A 22,638-nucleotide genomic window follows, 5' to 3' on the forward strand; every position below is an offset into this window, starting at 1 on the left:
AGATGACGCAGGTCTCCATCCCAGGACCCTGAGATCATGACCTGAGCCAAAGTCAGATGCTTAACTGACTGAGCCACCCAGGTGCCCCAGCAAGGTAGTAATTTTTTTCACATTTTACAGATGTGGCAAAAGGGAATGAGCAAGGCTAAGTAATATGCCCAAGGTAAAATAACCAATAAATGTCAGAGCTGGGGTCTGAATCCAGGCAAGCAGCTCCTACTCTTAATGAAAGCCAAAAATAAGAATAAAGAATAATGCATTTTCAGTCTGTGCTGGTGGAAAACCATGAAAACACACGCACGCACATACACAAACTATACAGCTCTGTTTGGTATTAAGAATATTTTTCTAAGTTAAAAAATGGCACTAAAATCAGTACAAATTTCCTTTTGTACTAAATATTTTTAATCCATTAAAATATCAGAAGAAAACTAGTCACTAAGTGTATTTCCTGACTAATACAAGTATAGAAAATGCTTATCCATTAGAGACATTTCAAAGGTAGAATTTGGGTATATACCTAACAGGAAAAAAGAAAGGACAGGCCACGCCAGGAAAGGCGAGGAAGAGAGAACCTAAGTTAAAAGTACAGTAACACAAGACATCCCCTGGTTTCTAGAAAACTTTAATTCTTGAACCAGAATGTTTCCAAGAAGAGCAAAGTGAAGAGCCTAGGACTAAGACCGAGTAAGCAGTGTTAAGAGGCACTTAGGTGACAACTCTGCTCAACAGAACTTTCTGCAATTATAATGTTGAATCCTGTATGCTGTCCAATCATAGCTTATGAGAGCATCCAGTACTGTCCTCTCTCATCCTTTCAAGTGGTTCCTGCCTCTGACTGGGGTACTTTCTTCCTCACATGCACTGGTCTGTGTTTTCTTGCAATACTAAATTCGTACCTTTGACAAATCTCCAGAGTCGGGCTCTCCATGTACTTTTCTGCTCTCGGGTCCCCTGTCCTGCAAATTTAGTTGCATCTGTCTCTCTGTCACCTCAACTCAGGCTGCCAGCCTCTGGGTAGGGTTCTCCTCCTTGTGTCATACCTGGAAACTCTGTTAAGTTGGTAAGCAGGCTAGGGTAATTCGGGGGCTCTCCTCATTTGTTTCCCGTCTCTCAGCAATCATATCCCCTCACTGCCTGACGTTATGACCTAAACACCATTGTCTTATACATTTGTCCAGCTTTGTGGTTGTTTCAGGGAGGTCTTTGTTACTTCCTTTGGGCCAGAAGCAGAATTCTAGGAACTGAATTTTAAATTTCATTTAATTCTAATTAAATAGTCTTATGTAACTGGTAGCTACTGTATTCTCTGTATACTCTGATACCATCAGAGTACAGGCTCACTCCCTAAATCTAGCAGACTGTGAGATTAAAAAGATGACTTAAATTGAGAATAAATTAATTGTGATTACTCCTTTTGTAACTTTTTATATTGGGCTTAAGAATGTTGTATACAAATGTTATGTTCAAAACGGGCATTTTGAACTGAAATCAGTGTCAATACTATTCATTCAATAAAAACCAATAGAGTGCTGACCACTTCCTAAGTTCAAGGCAATTGATTAGGTGTTGCTGGGGCTACACAGACAAAGACAGTTTGGGCTCTCTGAGGTTCACATTTTAGTGAGACATGCTAAAGAGATACATTAAAGGACAAAAGCACCATGAAGGCAGGAAACAAGTGTTGCAGTGTACAAAGAACAGAGCAACTAATTGCAATGACATGGGGATAATGGTAGGGTCTTTACCAAAGAGACGGGATCTAAGTGACATTATGAAAAACAAAATTAATTTGTTAAACAAACATTCACTCAGTACCTGCTTTATGCCAGGTCTTGTGCTAGAGACCGAGGATAGAAAAACAAATCTGGTATCACGTCTACCTTTAAGGAGCTCACGAGCTAATGGGGTAGAGTACAGTGTGCAGTGACAGCATCAAGAGAGGACAGAGAATGAGAGCAGTGGTGGTAAGGATAGAGAAGAGAGAATAAATATCCTACAGATGTCACTGTTTCTTCTAGTCTTTTCCTTTCTGTACACACTCGCCTCTTCCTTTCCCCTCCCTTCCCTAGTCTGCCACATCTATTCCCTGTCCAGCCAGAGCTGACTGGACCACAAGTGAACCTAATTCCCAAATGAACCCAATCATATGATGGCCTAAGCCCAAGAAAGCACAGTCTTTCTTGGGACAGAATGGAAACTAAGAGAAGGAAACTAGTCAGGCACTGTTAAGCCTAAAACTGAGAGGCCATGGAGAGCTGGTGACAGGGTGGTCATTTTTCATTTTTTTCCCCATTTGAATGCCATTGCAGAGAAAGTCAGTCTGCATTCATAAGAAATTTCCTGAAAACAGAGACTCTGTGTATTTTGCTTACAGGAGCGTCTCTAATACAGGCATACCTCAGGTTATTATGCTTCACTTTACTGCACTTCATTTCACAGCTATTGTTTTTTTCATGAACTGAAGGTCTGTGGCAACCCTACGGTCAAACAAGTCTACCAGCACCATTTTTCCAACAGCATTTGCTGACTTCGTGTCTCTGTGTCACATTTTGGCAATTCGTGCAATATTTAAAAATTTTCATTATTGTTATATTTGTTATGGTGATTTGTGATTAGTGATTATGACTCGCTGAAAGCTCAGATGGTTAGCATTTTTTAGCAAAAGTATTTTTTAACCATAGTACAGAGTAAACATAACTTTTATATACACTGGGAAACCAAAAAATTCATCTGACTAATGGAGCCAAACCTGCAATATCTTGGAGGTAGGCCTGTACTTAACATGGACATTGCTTGGCCCAAACTTTTCTCCACGTTGTAATCCTTTTGCCCAGTGGCCATGGTAACAGAGTAGGGGCTTGAATCTAGAAGGATATCACCAAAGGGAAGAGGATGGCTGCATTACATGGTGTGCAAACAGTGATCCCTAGTTGAGGGTACAAACTTTTCCATCACATAGTTTCGCATAATTATAAATTCTTTAATATGTAAGATTCAAAGAAATGATGGCAGAAATCAGGTGAAGGGGCGCCTGGGTGGCTCAGTTGGTTAAGCGACTGCCTTCGGCTCAGGTCATGATCCCGGAGTCCCGGGATCGAGTCCTGCATCGGGCTCCCTGCTCGGCGGGGAGTCTGCTTCGTCCTCTGACCCTATCCCCTCTCATGTGTTCTCTCTCTCATTCTCTCTCAAATAAATAAATAAAATCTTTAAAAAAAAAAAAAAGAAATCAGGTGAAGTTGTTTTTGTTGAAAACTTACGGTAAGAGCCATCTGAGCTAATTTCATCACTTATAACCAGGCAGGTAATCTGGGAATAAGGTAAAGGATTGCTCTGATTATAAGGACTAACAATCATTCCAATGAACTTTGCACCGCCTCTGGAGAAGTAACTCTACAATTAAAAGAAAAATATAATTAGTCTCGACTGCATAAATTTAAAAATCAGTATTTACCCATACCAACATCTTAAACACCTAATGGTTCGGGAAAAAGGGACAAAAGGTGTGTTAAAAACTTCACATCCAAAAAGCAACTAAATGAAATATGTATCATTCCACACTCTAAATTTTTTAGGCCAAAATGTGCTCAACCCAACCAGAAGTGACCAGAAATGATCCCTTTTAAGGGTCATCACCTGGCCTGCAAAATCTGTATTTGCCATGAACATGTTTACAAATTATTTTCACTACGCTTCAGCTATAATCTTTATCAATACGGTAATAATTTATTAACAGCTGCTGACAGCAAAAACATTCATCTATTTAACATAAACTGTTAGAATCAAACAAAACTTCATCTTTCCCAGAGATGTAAAATAGACTGGTAATGATTATTTCACTCATACCCAGTCCCTATCCTAGTTGTTCCCATCAATTTTTTTTTGAAGATTTTATTTACTTTAGAGAGAGAGAGAGAGAGCTTGAGCAGGGGGAGGTGTTGAGGGGGAAGGAGACAAAGAGGAAAAGAATCCCAAGTAGACTCCACGATGAGGGCGGAGCCTGATGCGGGGCTCATCTGAGGACGCTGAGATCATTACCTGAGCCAAAATCAAGAGCCAGACACTGAACCGACTGAGCTACCCAGGTGCCCAGTTCCCAAAAATTTTTAAAGGCTCTGGCAGTACTTATCACTGTTACTTAGATGGTTTGTCTGAACTAAACAAATAGCTGATCTCCCAAATGTTTAAATAAACACATATTACTCTAGTGATCAGAAAAAATGCAAAGTTATTTCAAAACTCCAGATGTAAATAATATTAGAAATGCAATACTTTGCTAGAAATGTTAAAAATACATTTATTTAATAGAAAGCAATGAAGGAGGAGAAAAAGTACAATTATTTACACACAACGTACACATAAGACCTAGAAGCCCACCTGGTATTTGGCTTGAGTGTCAATATCTCGTAAGGAAGGATTTGGATCAAAGGCAGGATGAGAATGATACCATCCAATAACACTATAACCTCTCACAGCCAAGGTCTCTGAGGCCTGTGTTTGTGAGACAGGATCCATCTCACACTGCAGTCCTGTACTCAGACTGTTACATGGCTCTGCTGCACAGACCTATAAAAAGATTAATCCTTATACGGTTACACTGAAATCCTGTTAATTCTATTACTTAAAGTTTTAGTTCTTCATACGTAGATACAGAAACTTTTTTAAGCTAATGAAAGTACTTGACAGTATCACAAGCAGCCTTTAACCTGCAATGAATGACACTCTAAAAGTGCAGTTGTATATAGGAACTCAGAATCCATGTTTCTACTCAAACAAGGCCATAATAATTGTTAGTTCTCCAAGTTAGCCCATATAATATCTGTACAAACACAGTCTTCCAATGACTCCCATTATTTATGATAATAATTGCAACAGAGAAGTTTCAACTATAGGGTAGGTGCATGTTTCCTGGCTTTAAAGTAGTTGTAGCTTTTTATTGGTGAGGGCAATGAGGAGGCCTGGCTGGCAGTGCTCCCTCTTTCTTGATGGTAAAAAGAGACTGGTGCTCAATATACAGAATGCTAGTTTACTCCTGGGAATATCTAACCCACATTTGCATAGTCTCATTTATATCACGGGTAAAAGTCTGTATTTTAATTATATCCACTGAAATCTATATAAACATTTGGTATGGCAGCAGTACTAAATAATTAAAAAAATTTTTTAAAGGTGAGAACTTACTTCAACTATCTTATCAACTTCTGAGTATCTTCCTCCTAATAGACCAATCACTTCTGCCATAGAAACATGAGCATGCTAAAAAGAAATACAAAATAGACTTAGCCCAAACATACAAATCCATCTGACAAAAAAATCAGAATAAAACTCACTTATCACACGAGAGTCATTTATAAGTACGGTAACTATGCTTTTCTAAAATAAAGTAGCATAGTGGAGGAATCAGATGCTAAGCTCAGTGCAAAGAAATTTAGGATTTCAGATTTATCTTCACTGCCAGCTGAGAAGCTTTGAACCAAACATTCAAACACTCCAAGATGCTATTTTTAAATTTACAAAATGAAGATACCATTTGTTTTCCTTACTCAGGAAAGGTATCATATGGATATAATAGAAGAACGCCCTAAACAGACACAACTGTTGGAGGTCTCTGGAATTTAGTGCAAACAAGGAGCCTCCAAATTGTAGTTGTGCTTTGTTGCAGTTATCTAGAAGGCAGCAGACAAAGGATACCAGGAAATGAATATAGGGTTAATGATGATAAACAGTCTGCAAAACTCACATTAATTTATTTTCTCTAAAATATGGAAACATGCAATTGTTTGGCTTTTCTCCAAAAGAAAAGAGTTATTTTTAGATTCCTTGTAAAAGAGGATAGTTAAGATCCAAAATACACGTCTTCCATACTCTCTCTTAAGCCTGCAATAAAAATACACAAGAATAGAAATCAGAGTAAGTAAGCACAATAGATTATCCTTACCAAATCCATTATTAAAAGTGCTTCTGAAGCCACTTTCACCTGAAATGGCTCCTGAAATATAAAAAAAAAAAAAATGGGGGAGCATAAAAATAGAGATTTTGTTCTTCCTCACTGGAATGTCCACCCTTTCCTCCTTCACATGTTACACTAAGTTCTCATCACCAACCAAGGCTCAGCACAAACTAGAGATTTTTAAAATATTATCATTTAAAATCCTAGCATGGAGAAATGCTCTTTCATTTCCCATTTGTATCACTCATTTGACCCTTAATGTACCCTGCCTTATCCAATCTTTCATATATATATATATATATATATATGCCTTGCACACACAGAAAAAGAAATACTTCATGTCTGACAGGGGGGCATTATTTATGGCCATTCACTGATGCATAAATAGTACCTGCTTTTCTTCACTGAAAAAATTACAAGGTATCAGTTGGAAGGGATCAAATGAGCTGGAAAAGAAAAAAAAAAATCATTTCTAATATAATCTCAATAACAAGATCCGGAAAATCACATTCATTTAAATTAGAAAATGTGCATCAATAATCTAAACCCCAATTCTCAGAAAAATACTAAACTAGGAGAATTTCTTAAGGACGTTCCATACAACCCTTTTGAAAGAAGCACTGTTTTTTTGGACTCAATAAAAGATGGGAAATGACAGGACCTTTGAGAGAAAGTAATTCTGTTGCCTTAATTTCTTTTAACACCCAAAGAGAAGAATATTCATTATAAGTACCCACACATGTGTCCTACATTGAAAGCAGGTTTCAAAAAGTTTGAAGAAAATGTAACCAACTCCCTGACATGACATGGGTAAGAAAATTCAAGAAAGAGGAAAGTTTCTCAAAAACACTTATAAGTACCATATCAGCATAGAGTAGGTACTCAATAAATTTTTGCTGAATGAATAAACAAGAAGCAGTTCTGCTAAAGAAATTAATGTATATAAAAAGCTCTATGATAAACTTATTTTAAAATGAAAGAGTTAAAAAAAAAAAGACAAAAAGAGGGGCACATAAGCAAGGGTAGAATACAAAAGCACGTATAAATCTGAGAGAAATGTTAGAAAGGCTTTTACCAGTGAAGAACTGAGGTTTGAGAAAGATATTAAGAATGATTAATAAGGTTTTTTTAGGCTATGTTCAGAGAAAGAAAAAACCCAAACAAACAAGGAATATGTTCATGTTAATAGGACTAGAAAACAGCAGGACTATTCAGTTCCCATTCTACCAGAGACTGTTAGTTCCAAAAGTCAGACACTTTGCATCCCAAGTGCCTAGAACAGTGCCTGATACATAACAAACATTCAGAAATATTTGTTGAATGAAGGGGAAAGATCCTCAAATAAAAAAGTGCATGAATAAAAAGAATAGAAAGACAGTGTATGCATCCCAGAGCACTGAAGAAGCATGATGTGAAACCCCACTGATCTTGTTGGAGGAACTGTACAGAATGGAAAAATTAGTGGAGGACTATGAATAGGCAATTATTGCAATGGCTTGTTTTCATTTTATTTATTTTTTTAGAAAGAGAAAGAATGTATGCATGTGTGAGTGGTGGAGGGGAGAATCCCAAGCAGGCTCCAAGCCCAGCACGAAGCCCAGTGTGGGGCTCTAACCCGGGGCTCGATCTCATGACCCTGAGATCATGACCTGCCACCCAGGTGCCCTGGGCTTGTTTTCAAAACATACAAAAAAGCAGACTTTAGAAGCAGAGAAATTAGATGTAAATATTGGAAAATTCTGGAAAAGATTATTAAACAGGTGATTTTGAGCCTTTAGCAAGTGAAGAGGTGACTACTAAGAATAATAATAATGGATCTATGAAAATATGTCATGATAAGTAAATCTAAATTTCATTTCTGATACGACTGATCTGCTAGAAACTAGCAGACTCATAAAGATTCAAATATATTCTATCTGAATATAAGCAAGATACCTGCCAAGATTTTTCTTCTGCATAAGATGAAAAAACACAGGTTAACTGTAGCAATGTACAGCTGATTGAACAATGATGTCTGAGGCTTACATTTATCTCATTTAAACATTTTAATCAGTGGTCAATGACAGAAGAGGTAAGCTTATTGAAATGTTGATGATTCAAAGCTACGAAGGCTAATTGAGAAAAGTGGATCTGGATTCAGAAAGATCCTGACAAACTGGAACAAGGACCTGGAAATCACAATAAATATGTCTCACATTTAGATTCAGAAAATCCAATGTCTGGATACTAGATGAGGAGTCCTAGCTTAGGGATGACTATCTTTTTTACATAGTTTATCTCATTTAACTTACTCTCACAACTGTAAGTTTTAATTTTTATTTTATAGAAGTGATATATAATGTAATAGTTCGCAGTATGGATTCTTAAACCTAACTGCCTGGATTTAAATCACAGCTTCGCCACTAACAAGCACGGGGGGCAAGTTGCTCAAGCTCTTTGTGCCTCAGTTTTCTCACCTATAAAATGGGAATGATATTAACTACTGCATAGGGTAGTTATGTGGATTAAATGAGTTAATATACATGAAGTGCTTAAAATTTAGCTAACTAACAGTGTTAGCTATTATAGTTACTATTTTATAAATGAGGACTGAAGGCTTAAGGCCTTATGTAACTTACCTGGGGACATACCCCTGGTTAAGCATCAGGGCTCTTTCCACTGAATATGACTTAGTGCCATTCCTAGATATCTTGTTTTAAAAGGGACACTGACAAAACTATAGTCTATTCAATGGGGCATCTGCAGAAAGTAAGGGTCTAGAAAATCAAGACATTTAACTTACTTGGTGACCTTTATTATTACAGGTTATAAATATCAGATTATTCAAAAACAAGAAACCTTGCTAACAATCCACACCAACTAAAGAAAGAACTAGTCATTTCAAGAGTTATCTATTTATAATGTCTAAGGAGTTGAATGACTACCTGTCATAATTAAGGCCCCTTTACAGCATATGTTGGATCCTATGATCACTAAACCCAAATAAATTTAAAACTTTTGCTCAAGGTCTTCCAAATTGATAATCAGTGAAATAAAAAATTTCAAAAATTTTAGTATTTTTCAACTTAATATGAATATAATGTTATATCAGATATTTTTTCCATTCATTTCCTAATCATTTGTGATAAATTAAAAAAATCATAGTTATATAACACTATACCTTTTTGTTGGTCTTGGTACTTTTGAGGATTTAACAGGTTTACATTTTTCCTCTTTTCTTCTTGCCAATTCCTCAGCAGAGAGATGCTAAAACATAAAACACAGGTTGATCAAAGAGTCCATCAGCCACTGAGAGGCAGAATTAAAACAAAAACAACTCTTTAAACCATATTTAAAGGCATGTGAGAATGAGATCCACTATGTTGATGTAGATGTGTCTCCTTCTTTCTACTAACAAATCGAAATGCTGGATAATATATAAAAAAAATTGTTCCAAAATCTACAGCCACACCAAACTTAAAATGTATACCTTCTCTTGTTTTGCCTATTTCAATTAATGGCACCAGTCACCCAGGTTCAAAAACTTCAGAATCACCTGAGTCCCTCCTCTTACTTATTCCCCATTTCTAGTCACCAAGTCCTACTGTGTTAAGAGTTTTCTTTCCCAACCAGGAGACATCGCAACATAATGATAAAGAGCACAGATTCTGGAGATAGAATGCCTGGCTCTGCCACTTACTGGGTGACGACCCTGGCCAAGTTACTGAAGCTTTCTGTGCTTTAGTTTCTTACCTTTAACATGGGAACACAAGTAGTAATAACAACAATGTCCTGGTGTTATTGTGATGATTGATTTGATTAATGTTTATAAAACCCTGATAATAGTAAGTACAAAACACATCTTTCATCCCACTTCTACTACCACTCTTATACTCTAGTCCAAATGAACTATGCATCTTTTCCAGAATATGTCTGGTATTTTTCCCCATTTGTACTTTTGTTTATGCCGCTCCCTTAGCCTGGGATGCCCTCATGTACTAATTCTCCTGGCTCATCCTTTATGTCACAGATGAAATATCACATTTTCTGTGATACCTCCTCTAATCACAACCTTTGGGGAAGACCTGACATTTCTTAAGACCAATCTTATGTAACTTATCACAGGTCATCTTTCCTACTAGAAATTAAGTTCCTTCTAGGCAGAAACCAGGCATTAACTAATGTTGTACCTAGACTGGTGCTCAGGTGTAAGGTTGAGGACAGGGAATGGGGAAGAGAAAAAGAGGAGAACCTTTTTTTTTTTTTTTTTGCACTGAAACCCAGGAGGAAAAGTAACATTTACTAATTGGTATATGCAAGGCTTATTAAGTGCCTAGTACTAGGACCTCCACACATTTTATCCCGTTTACTTCACTTAATTCTCACAACAATTCTTTGAGAGAGATATTACCCACACTCTATAGATAAAAATCTGAATTTTAGTGAGGTTAAGAAACTGGTCAAGGTAACAAAGCCAATAAGCACCCATTCGCACATTCTTTCCATTCTACTGCACTAGTTGTTCACAAATAGAATACACACACACACACACATTCATTGCCTATGTTTCCTTTTATAACCAGTTTCTATTAGTAGAAATACTTTAATATTTGTAATTCAATTTATGTCTAATGTGTGGGACAATATTTTAAATGGTCTATCAGAACATCATTCTATAAATGTTTACTGAAATGAATTAGGCATACCAACTTCCTGGCACATTGGCAGATTATTCTTGAGCTAGAGACCAGAATGCAGAGGTAGATAATTAAAATACAGAAAATTAATCAAACTCCTAGTTAAGTGTACCAATGCCTTTATTTTGTTATTTATTGGTGACTTCTAGACAAGCAAATTAACATGGGAAGGATACACACACACACACACCAACACAAACGAGTGTAATACATGTGGTATTAAGATATACAAATATAATTGAGAGAACAACTTTCACTAATGAGCTATTTGCAAAGGTCAAAGTTACCTCAAAGGTTTGTCCTTCTAAGTCTTTTGCATCACACCAATTTCCCCATGGGTCTCGGACCCTACGTCTCCTTGTGCGCTGGGGTAAGATTAAAATAAAGCAAAAGGTAACAAGGTTAACTCGAAGAAATCACAGCACACTAATATACAACACCAAAATGATATTTTTCTAAAAATCAGTTAATTTCTTCATTAAAATATAATCTCTGATTGGCAATGCCTGACAAAATTTTATTTTATTAATTTATCTTTAATAGCACTCTGCTCAAAAATAAATCAGTAATGATTTTCTGAATTTTACTTGGATTTCTTCTTGAAGTTTAATTTCTCTTCACCTTTATGAGTTAAACACTAGGACAAAAGCTATTTTTAAGACCAAAAGAACCACCAAGAAAATGACTTCCCTTTCAACCACTTGTGGTAGAAAACTTGCAAGAACCCACAGCAAGAGGTAGGTTATTGAAAACTAGAAGCAAATTAATTATTTCTCAGCCTTAAAAAGGGAAAGACTGCCTAGTGGATATAATTAATAAAAAAGTACAAAGTTAGTTGAACTACTAATACCCAGTTTTGTAAACCTCAATACTGAAGCCTTTAAAATGCACTGGCTCAGAAGCCAGCATATAAAAAGCACCCTTTCCAGCAACCATATCTAAAAACATCCTTTTTTACTACAGTAAATCTAGGTAGAAATGGTTTACGGCCTAAATACTCTGAGAAAAATACCCACTCTATTATCGGCACTTTTCTTCATTTGCCTCACCTATTACCAATTTAACCTATTTTATTAGTAAAACCAACAAGAACCCAATATGACTCTGCCTTTTAGAGGACTTGTAGGATTACCCATTTTTAAAATAAGACTCAGGTGGGGCGCCTGGGTGGCTCAGTTGTTAAGTGTTTGCCTTCGGCTCAGGTCATGATCCCAGAGCCCTGGGATCGAACCCCGCGTCGGGCTCCGGGCTCCACGGGAGGCCTGCTTCTCCCTCTCCCACTCCCCCTGCTTGTGTTCCCTCTCTTGCTGTGTCTCTCTGCCAAATAAATAAATAAAATCTTTAAAAAAAAATAAGACTCATGAATTGTAAGAAATTTTAAAACTCACTAACCTCAAGAATTAACAAAGAAAGCTTACAATAGTTTGGACAGCTATTCCAAAAAGCTGACTCTCAAAGGTAAGACTTTTAAACTAACAAAGTAACTGAGGAGGACAAAAAGAGTTTAACTGTATGGTTGTAAAAGACACACTAGGTACAGAAACCAGAACCAGCAGTCTAAGACCACGCTAGCAAAGCACCATGCTTCTGTGTCAAGCTGGCCAGTGACCCGTGAGGTTTTTTTGGTTTTTGACTTTTAAACTAACATGGAACTGAACAGGAACCAGGAAAGTGAACGGCTAAGGTGAAATACAAGAGAAAACCAGTTCGTCCACTAAACGTCCACTTGTTAAGCAGCTGGCGAGAAGGAAGCACGCCTCACTTAACAGGGCAAGGAGCACTCTGGAGCGCTGCGTTGGCAAGGGTGGTTGCTTACCGCAGACTGCAGGCGCCGTGCAAGCCGGTACGCTTCCCCTGTAGCTTTTCGGTCTCTGACTCGTCCTTTGTCAACTGGTTGTGGCCTGTTGTACACAGCCTGTTCTATTGGAATTCAGGAAAAACAGAACACTCTATTACTTTCTGAAACTCATTTCTTACCTAGGAAGACACATCTACACTGACTGTAAGTTGTAAGCCAATGTCTAAGTTCTGTTACACCTGAGCATCTATCTTAATCTACAATCACTTGGAAGTTCTCACGTAAAAGACTCTTAAGGAAATCCCAGTAAAATGGGGTATTCGTGAGATGGGTAATTTAATTTCTAATTAACTGTGTGCTAAGGACACTTTGCTGAATTCAAAGATCTAATACTGAAAACATGATTTTTCTTTTGTGGCTGAGGAAGCTGTGACACCTTAGCTTTCTTGACCAGTCAGTCCCATATACAGTGCTTGGGGAAACAAAGACACTGAAATGAAGGACAGACCACAGGGCAGACTGTGAATTCTCTCTCTCTCTATGAAATAATCTCTGAAAGGAAACATTCTGGTTAGCTGTCTTCCCATACACATACAATATACAATATACTCCTCTGAAACCATGGGTTACAAAGTTCTAATTACCTTATCACTTTGCAACTACTGTTATCTTTCTTCAAAATGTTTGTGTCATGTTAATTCAATAGAAGTGAAGAAAACATTTAAAATCATGCATATTCATTGACTTTAAATTTGAGAAAAACTAGGGTGAAAGAAACTTTCTTCCATGAAAAATATTTTGGCACTTTTATTACATTTAAGTGTAGGGGCTCATAAATTATTTCCTTTATTTAAACACTGCTAGACAGTATTTCTAGCATTAATACAGATTTCGCAGATTAAATGGGCTATTACTACATTTTTCTTAAAATGACTTTACTTTTACTTGACAAAGAGCAGCACTGTTAAATTATTTCTACTACTTAGACTGCATATTTTTCCCTTTCATACCACCAATTTTCACTGTAGGTTACCGGAAAATATAGTTTAATCAACAGAAATCTGTTTAAAAAAAAAAACCTCAATAATACATTGATTACATAATGTCATAGCATCTTCCTGAATTCTCTATCTATACTAAAATCTGCTTGAATTCTAACCACTGAAGAAGTTAATGGGTGCTCTAAAGATAAAAAATGTTGAGTAAAAGATGTTGTTGGGTTTTTATTTTTACCACATCCAAAATTGATTGCTCCTATCAACTCGAGGTATGTATGAATCCGTCCAATACAATTAACATCCCCACAGTTCTTCAGGCCAGGACGTACTGAGGTCTTATTTAAGTATTTCGGTTTGCATATCTCCCTAATTAAGAGATGGAAGTACAGTTATTTTGGATAAATAAAAACATGAAAAAAAGATTTCTGGGGAAAACTTTTAATATTTGAAATATCTTAAAAATTTACCCCCCTCAATCTGTAAATGTGTAGTAAAAACAATGCTAATACATAAAACCCAATTTTAAATATCTTTAAATGATACAATAACTTATGAGTATAATGTGATTGTTATTAAGTATTATTTCTTTCCCATATGAAATGTAATAAATTCCAGTTATTCCAGGATTTTAAAGTTAGAAGCTTTGTCTACAGATCCAAATTCAAGCCTCATCTTTGAATAAAAAGGGCACTCTGATAATATATCTAAAGTATTTAGTATTAGGCTTTCCTTATTTTTTAATATATTACTTAGGTTCATCTACTTTTACTTTGCTGGACAGTATCTTTTAATTATAAGCTACCTTACAAATACTTAAAAGTTTATTGGCTTTTAAACATTAGACCAATAAATACCAAGTGCTTACTCTCCATGGAAAACAGATATTACAGGGGATTTCAAAGGAATCAAGAAATGCCCAAAGACTATGAAAAAATTAAAAGGTTTACATAATAAAACACATATTTACCGAATATACTTATTGTGCCACAGTAGATACAGGTTAAGAGTAATGGAGAACTTACTCATAGTAGCAAACAATTACTGAACACTTACGCCAGTACTAATATTTATACAACCTTAATCCTCATAACTCTACAAAGCAGCTTTTATTATTCTTACTTTAGAGATGAGAAAACAAGTCAGGGGGATTAAAGTACTTATTTATGGAAGTTAAAGTCAAGATTTTCATACGGACGTTATAAACCAAGTATTCATACATATCATATAAAAGGTATTTATTTAATCTTTATTTTATTTTACAAACATTTATTTTGCATCCTACACACCAGGCACTGTTTTGGGCACTAAGGATCCAGAGATAAATATAAAGTTCCTGACCTTACATGCTGATAGAATATATATAATGAATTATATGTACATAAAATAAATAATATATATTATAATGGCAGGTAGCAACAAGCGCTAGGAAGAAAAAGTAAGAATAGGGGATAGAGTGAGAGAACTACGTGCAGACTATTTTAGACAGGGTATTCAGGGAAGGCCTGTCTAAGCAGAAACCAAATTTAAAATCATTAATTCTACAGACATTCAGGGAAGGCAAAAAGTTAACTTGTGATGTTGGAGGGGCACCTGGGTGGCTCAATCGGTTAAGCATCTGACTCTTGGTTTCCACTCAGGTCACCAAGATCTCAAGGTTGTGAGACTGAGTCTCATATTGGCTGGTGCTCAGCAGGGGGTCAGCTTGGGATTCTCTCCCTCTGCCTCTGTCCTTTCCCCCACTCACATGCGCTCTCTAAAATAAATAAATATAATCTTAGGGGAAAAAAAAAGAAATTCCACTGAAAAGTTGAGGTTTCAGTGTTTTTTCACTTCAACTTCAGTGTGAAAGGAAACAAACTGCACAAATGAAGCCAAGAGAACAGGAATAAGCACAGTGTAACCAGCTACCAAAAATTTACAGGAATCTAAAAACTGTACTGATTTAATTAAAGATTACCCAAATCAAAAGTCTTTAAACAGAGCTCAGCACTAGCATGATGCTGAACAAACGGAAAGGCCTCTAGGGGCGCCTGGGTGACTCAGTCAGTTAGGCATCTGCCTTCAGCTCATGACCCCAGGGTCCTGGGATGGAGCCCCACGTTGGGCCCCCTGCTCAGCAGGGAGTCTTGCTTCTCCCTCTGTCCTCTACCTCTCCCTTCACTTGTGTGCACACTCTCTCTCTAATAAATAAAAAAAATCTTAAAAAAAAAAACAAAAAAACGGTAAGTCCTCTAAGGATACCTATTCATGTTTCATTTGCACCATCTTTTCCCCTTAACAAATAGAGTGCCTCTGTATTTACTTAGAACAAGCATTGCCCTAAGCACTAGGGGTGTAACAATGAATAAAACAGACAAAAATCTGCCCATGTGAAGCCTGTATTATCATGGGGAAGGAGGAGTGAGGAAGGAGACAATACACAAATAACATAGTATTTTCAGTAGTAATAAGTTCTATGAAGACTAATAAAATACAGAGTAAGAGAGTGGGAGGCAGGGATGTGAGCTATTTTAGATAGGGTGGTCAGTGAAGTCCTCTAATTTCCCTGGAGCAGACCTGAAGGAGAGGACGAAGCACAATTCATCAACATCTGGGGGGCAGAGTGGGGGAAGTATCCAAGGCAGAGTGAAAAGTCTGGGTGAAGGACCTGAGATGAAGTGTGAAAATAAGGAGTCAAGACTGCAAGACCCTGAAATCACCTTCCCCTAATGTGACCTGGAACAAGTTTCTTTTCCTCTCTGAACCTCATTTTTCTCATCTTAAAAGGAGGACAAAGTTGTCAAGAGGACTGGAGATTATTTAAATACATTTAAAAACATTTGGTAGGCATTCAATAATGGTATTGGTTCCTATCTTAATAAAACATACCCCTAAACAGGGAGTCAGTTGCATGTGTTTCTATGGAAAGGATCTTTTAGCTACAAACAAATCTAGCAGGTCTTTCTTATTTTAAAACTTTACTCTTCTTTTTTTTTTTTTAACACCACCTCCAGTCCCCTCTTCTATTTCTGAAGAGAATAGTTTTGAGTTCCTGTTCAAAACATTTCTTTCTGCTTTCATACTGTTTTGCTAAATCACTATATTGAAACAACATTTAACTGGTTTTATGAACTAAGGCAAATGTCATTAGGAAACTACTGCCATATAATTTATATCATCAATATAAGTTATTCTGCCTTATTGAGAATCCAAAATTCAAGTAAGTGAAATTAATTAAAGCACCATTAGGTCACTCACTGATGATTCATAAAGATAAAAAAACTTTGAGATATTATTTTGTAGTCCTTCAATTTTGGCCATTTATCCTCTTATTTCCAAAAACAAAATTAGATACCCATAGAGATCTAATTTGATTGGTCTTCTTCCATAGTGTGAATGAATAGGCAATGTGAAATAATGGAGAGGGTGATGGACAGAGTCGAGACCTCCACATAGGTCCTTCTGTCAGTAGCTGGTTGTATAATTAAAGGCAGGCCCCTAAACCTCTCCTGGCCGCAGAATCTATCAAACACAGAAAATACCACCTGCCTATTCTATAGGACTGTTGTGAGGAATCAAACAACATAGAAAAGCTTTCCGTAACTGTAAAGCACTATGCAACTATCAGTTGTTCCTTATAATTCTTCTTTCATTTCATACCACCCTTACCCAGAAATTTTACTTTTAGCCATCTCAACCATCAGTCAGTGAAGAACAAGAACAAAAGTCATTTAGAATAGAGCTATCTTTAAAAGCCAAATTAATATTGTGTGGGCAATGAAGGTTACTGATGTAATAAGCCTGGTTATTTGTTTTGCTTGGACAATCTTCCTAAGTTACAGCAAAAGTCCTCTGTAATGGGATACACAATTCAGTATCTCCTGAAGCAGTAACAACAATTATGAATGTTTGATAATGTCTTAATTAAAATGTCATGAAAAATTCAAATTATCTGCAGAGCACTTACGCTAATAAGGTGGGAAGTTTTTTGGTTTGTGCCCTATCCAATGCTAAATAATTCAAATTTTGACAATTTACAAGATAAACTTCACATATCAGAAAATTCCTGCATCCTGAAGCTGGCTGAAGGGATTATTAACGCTTTATGTTACAAGATCAAAACTGAAAGAAAGCATTTATAGCAATTTAGAATGGTTTCTGTAATCTAGCCACATTTAATGACAGAAATACCCTTCTGTCACCAAAATTTTCTTTTTGTACTTACAAGTACATGATAAACTAGGAAAGACATTCTCCCCCTTTTCCAGTACAGTAGTGTTTTCTGTATCTTCCTAACACTGTCCTAAGAAACTGCTTCTTAAAGCAAATTATCCTTTTAATCCAGGACCAAATACTCTTAATGAATAGACAGATGGGCTGAGATAGCTAGAGATAACAATATCTACCAAAGCTTTCAAAGAAAATTTCACTGTGAGAAATTTTAAGTCTTGCCTATTAAAATATATTCATATGTTCAAGCTCTCTGCATCACTAGCAATGTAAAACACTAAATTCTGCATAGGCCTAATTAAAATACTCTAGAGCATCGTAAGTTTTACAACAGTATCTAAAATATAATTCTTCCTTACCACTGATCCAAAATGTAATTCCTAATTTTCAAATAGCGTTCTGGTGTTTTAGCTTGGCGCCCCTCAAAGAACTCAGGAATTGCTTGTTTTTCTTCTTCTTGAATGGTATTTCTATCTATTTCTACTTCTTGTTCTGGTGGCTTCAGCTCTTCTTCCTCATGGCTCTCCTCCATTTGACAGGAAGAATGAAAAAGCACTTCAGTATCACTCAAGTCTTCCTGAACTTCACAAGGCTCTGGAGAAGGCAATGGCCTGGCAGCATCTATTATTCCATTTCCATCATGTTTTTCAGAGTTTTTCATCAGTTTATTACATTTCTGATCATTTAACTCAGCTGATTTTTTGTCACTAACGCTCTGTTTTTCAGTCCAAAATTTACTTCCTGAGCTTGAAAGTGCTTCCATTTCTCCCTGCTTTATATTCTGAAAATACTCTTTGGAAGATTCAGATACAGAATCTTCCTGGTTGGAAGCAATAAATTCCCCTTGACTGGTTTCATGACTTTTACTATTAGGAATGTTTAATAAGACATCATTGCTAGGATTCTTTTGGGGAGCTTGAGAAGTCAACTCATCTGCCTCATCTGTGATGTCTACTTCTTCATCATCAGATAACTTTTCAATTTTTATAGCATTCAAGTTGGGATCAGCACGTCCCCTTAAATCTGATGGCGTCCATGCCTTTGTGCCTTCATCTTCATTTTTAATCTGAAGGTCACTGCTGCTCTTCTCATTTGGTGTTTCCTTCTCTGGACCATCTAATTTTACCTTATTAAAAATCAAGATAAAATCCCCATATTAACATTTAAAAATTTAACCACTGGCACACATATAATAAATACTGTATTATTAAACTGAGTACACATCAATGGTGTATTATACCTTTATTGTGCTTTTCTTCTAAGGATTTACTGCATTTTAAATGTAAAATGTCATCATTTCAAATTTCTATCACTATATTTGACTCATTCATGGTATTAATCAAATAATCATGACCTATGACCTTGTACAACTGCTATTTGTTTTTCAGTATTGTTTAAAACAGGACTGTCTCAGATCAACCACAGAGAATGAACCAACAACTGTCATACTAAGGTATTCTTTAAGATATTAAAATATTTTTAATGGCTAATTTCTTAGAATGTCAGATACCTCAGCTGATTATTTTTTATAATGCTAAACAGCCCATTATTTAAGGGAATCTATGTCACGTATCTTTATTTAGTAAATTAAATTCATTTTTCATTTAAATACAGATATAATAGAAACAAACTATTTTGTAAAGGTTCATTTAATGTAGCTCCAATATTATACAGCTTATAATTTAAGGCATGACATTATCTTCCATAGGTACTATTATAGGCATAAATATCTAGTCATGGAGAAGAAAATGACTATCAATGAATATAAATGATTTGAAATAAAATCTTCACATACACGGTTTTTGAAAAATTTTGTATGTGACTGGCATACCCAAGGGATGACAGCTCTTAAAAAGAGCTTACTTACGGATCCTGTATCACAACAGAATCCTAGGATCTAGTATTTGAGGTTAATTGGCTTATTATGTAGAGAAGAAAGGGTAGCAGGAGAGAAAAGGAGATTTGGACATATGACCTGGAATAGCCTTTAACAACCTTGCTATTTACTTGAAGTCTCTTGTTTTTACCTTAAAAATTCAGATAAGATTTCATATTATATTTCATATGAATGTCTCTTTTAACATCATGATGTATCCTTTCACCCCAAGTCTTTGAGTAAAACTGACACCCCAAGATGCTCTGCATGTTCCAGTCTGAGAAGCATGGGGACAGGAATAACCAAATTAAGCTTTATTCTCTTCCAGAATACCTTAACCTTGCCAGGCTGCCTTGAAAATACGTTTGCTTGGTTAAAAGGGGAGCAGATGATTGATGTATAATGAATCCATTCCATTCTTTACTTCCTATACTCAAATGACACAAAGTTCTATAAATCTTGTATGCAGGATAAAACCCATTATTTGCATTGAAAGAAAATAGCGTATTTCACTTAAGACCCTGTCAAATTCTATAGAATTATGTTCCCAGAACTCAAGCAGAGAACATATTAAAAATTACTAAATATCAAAACTACATGGTTGAACACAGCACAGATTACTAGAAAGATTAAAGAACTAGACCATAACTATGCTTTTCTGAACACTGCAACTTACTGAAGTTTTCATATAATTCCTCATAAAAATTATAAGTTTCATTGTTATTAAACAGATTTTAGCATCATGTTAGCATTTATGGTCCCTAAGCTCTAATCATTCCTAAAAGCTACAATGCAAATCTTTGGACAGAAGTTCTGAGGCTACCATGATGTCCCGGGTGCCTGCAGGAGGAGGCCCAGCAGAGAAGTAGGCTGGAGCCACAGACCGTCGAGTCCTGAGAATGTAGTGGAAGCTGCCGCCATGAGAATGGAGCAGGAACAAAACAGAGCAGGAGCCAGTCCAAGCTTCTGGAACATCCAGTGTCAATTTTGCTATGAGCTTTAAACCTCCAAGTAAAATCCAGAAACTTCCCCAGCCTCTCTTGCAGCAAGGACAGAGGTAAGCTCTGTGCCCAACATGGGGCTTGAACTCATGACTGCGAGATCAGGAGTAGCACGCTCTGCCAACTGAGCCAGTCAGGCACCCTAACAATGTGCATTTTCAAACACCATTCTAGAGCTCATGGGCTTGTTTTTCTGGACCGGGTCTTGTACTCACATATTGAAAAGACTGGTTTTTAAGTCAAACTCTTCTCAGAATTTACAAATAGGCATCTTGCTAATAAAAGAAATAGTAATAAAAACAAAAAAAGCTACAATGCAAATCTTTAAAAAGAAAAGATATTTTCCAGGAAACAATGACCTCTAATCGCAATACTCAAAACACTTAAGCTATGCTTTGAGATTTTTGAGGATAAACATGTGTTGAGTACTTTATGAATATAAAATATTTTCACTATGAAAACTTTGAAAATTGACATTAATGCCCAAATTAAAGCACAATTTTTGCTTCCTAATTTTATTTATTGCAAATATTATTATTAACTAGGATATTTATATCCTGCTTACCTTATTTTTAAAGTATTGCCTGGCATAACTCTTAACTTGTAAAACAGTGCGACTTCCAATTAGCTTTGCAATTTTGGTCCACCTTCGGCCAAATTTAGCCTAGTTATCAAAATGGAAAAGAAATTGATTTTGATTAACTTACTCGTTAATAGTCCACGCAACTGCACATTAAAAAAAAACCTAAAAGAACAACCCATCTTTATTTATTTTCTAAAGTACACAATGAAACCACATATATAAGCTAAGACTCTTAAAAGCAAAGCCCATACTCTTTTGGATTCTCGACGTCTGAAAACTGACCAAAATGATTTAGGAATTAGTTTTCTTTTTACAGCTATCTAAATGAAGATCCACAACTTTTATGGATTCCTAACCGTATGTATTCATATTGCACATTATGATGTTCCAAATCTAAAAAAACAAGTGCCTGAAAAAGAGGCAGGTTCCATTTTCCATTTATAGAATCAACTGATTACATTCTGACACTAATTTCAAAATATCTTTTTTTACCCAGATTCCATCTGGCACAATATCCATTACCTGTCCCATAGCAGATACTTTTACTCTACACAGGTATCACAGAAAACCGACTTCGAAGAACAAATGAATCACAAATGAAGCAACCTGCAACCAACACCTTCCTATACCCCTGTACTGTTAAAGGCTTATGCCCGCTAATGACAAAGCTGTGGTGGGGAAAAAACTGAAACCCTGAGGGAGCTCTGGTGTTTTCTGAAGTATAGAAAGGAATGCAATATAATTTTAAAGCTAAAAGGAATTTTTGGGTATCAAGTCTACTATTTGATACATAAATCTTCACCATATCTCCACAACTCAGGGAAGCTGATCCCAGGGCCAGATTTACACGACAGGTTATGACATTTACAGGTTACAGTGGCAAATCATCTTCAAAACCTGACCCAAATGATAAATTAATTATATACTTATTTCTGAGATTCATGAGAATATCTGACATGAGAACAATTTCTTAAAACTGAAAGCATTTCTAGGAAAATTCTTAGTAAATATAAATTAATTAAGATTGTTATTAACTAACACCTAGCTAAGATCAACTTACTGAACAATTATATTCATTGTGGGATGAAGGCAAATGAGTAACTTCATAGGATAGAGCACTTCTGGACACATCAAAGATCTGGACAAAGTATAACCAGTTGGGATTGTAGGGGCTTGAGCATTATGAAAATTGGAGCGGGTACACTAACAAGAGGAGCAAAGAAAACACTCACCAATTTCAAAATAGAGCAAAGAGACAATTCTATGCCAAAAGGGAAGGAAAAATTTTCCTTCATCATTCGGTACCAGATAATTCCTTTCTCTAAAGCCTGAGAGAACTCAGTGTATAAGCAAAATGTATCAGTAAGTTAAAAAGGCTGGGAATACACATATGATCTCACTGATATGAGGAATTCATCTCAGGAAACAAACTGAGGGTTGCTGGAGTGGTGGGGGGTGGGAGGGATGGGGTGGCTGGGTGATAGACATTGGGGAGGGTATGTGCTATGGTGAGCACTGTGAATTGTGTTAAGACTGTTGAATCACAG

The 22,638-nt window shown here is 36.2% G+C and overlaps 1 protein-coding gene across 7 annotated transcripts in view; it reads right to left on the bottom strand.

Moving 5' to 3' along the window:
* Nucleotides 1-22,638, bottom strand: part of MYSM1 (Myb like, SWIRM and MPN domains 1) — a 42,231-nt gene that overhangs the window by 8,613 nt on the left and 10,980 nt on the right. For 2 of the 7 annotated variants that reach the window (XR_014144875.1, XR_014144874.1), the window contains exons 7-18: nucleotides 21,074-21,172; nucleotides 17,991-18,757; nucleotides 13,658-13,788; nucleotides 12,443-12,546; nucleotides 10,914-10,991; nucleotides 9,111-9,196; nucleotides 6,342-6,396; nucleotides 5,939-5,989; nucleotides 5,182-5,256; nucleotides 4,378-4,566; nucleotides 3,261-3,393; nucleotides 2,753-2,867 (exon numbers count right to left, since the gene is read on the bottom strand). Coding sequence is in view for 3 of the 7 variants with exons in the window: in XM_081818500.1 (XP_081674626.1) it covers nucleotides 3,261-3,393; nucleotides 4,378-4,566; nucleotides 5,182-5,256; nucleotides 5,939-5,989; nucleotides 6,342-6,396; nucleotides 9,111-9,196; nucleotides 10,914-10,991; nucleotides 12,443-12,546; nucleotides 13,658-13,788; nucleotides 17,991-18,757; nucleotides 21,074-21,172 (1,768 nt within the window). In the remaining 4 variants the exon portion in view is untranslated. The remainder of the gene's footprint in view (nucleotides 1-2,752; nucleotides 2,868-3,260; nucleotides 3,394-4,377; nucleotides 4,567-5,181; nucleotides 5,257-5,938; nucleotides 5,990-6,341; nucleotides 6,397-9,110; nucleotides 9,197-10,913; nucleotides 10,992-12,442; nucleotides 12,547-13,657; nucleotides 13,789-17,990; nucleotides 18,758-21,073; nucleotides 21,173-22,638) is intronic. The other 5 variants (XM_081818500.1, XM_081818498.1, XR_014144877.1 and 2 more) reach the window with 3 other exon arrangements.

Source organism: Leptonychotes weddellii, chromosome 4, assembly GCF_054177405.1.
Source record: "Leptonychotes weddellii isolate Sample4059 chromosome 4, ASM5417740v2, whole genome shotgun sequence".
In the NCBI taxonomy this organism is placed as follows: Eukaryota; Metazoa; Chordata; class Mammalia; order Carnivora; family Phocidae; genus Leptonychotes; species Leptonychotes weddellii.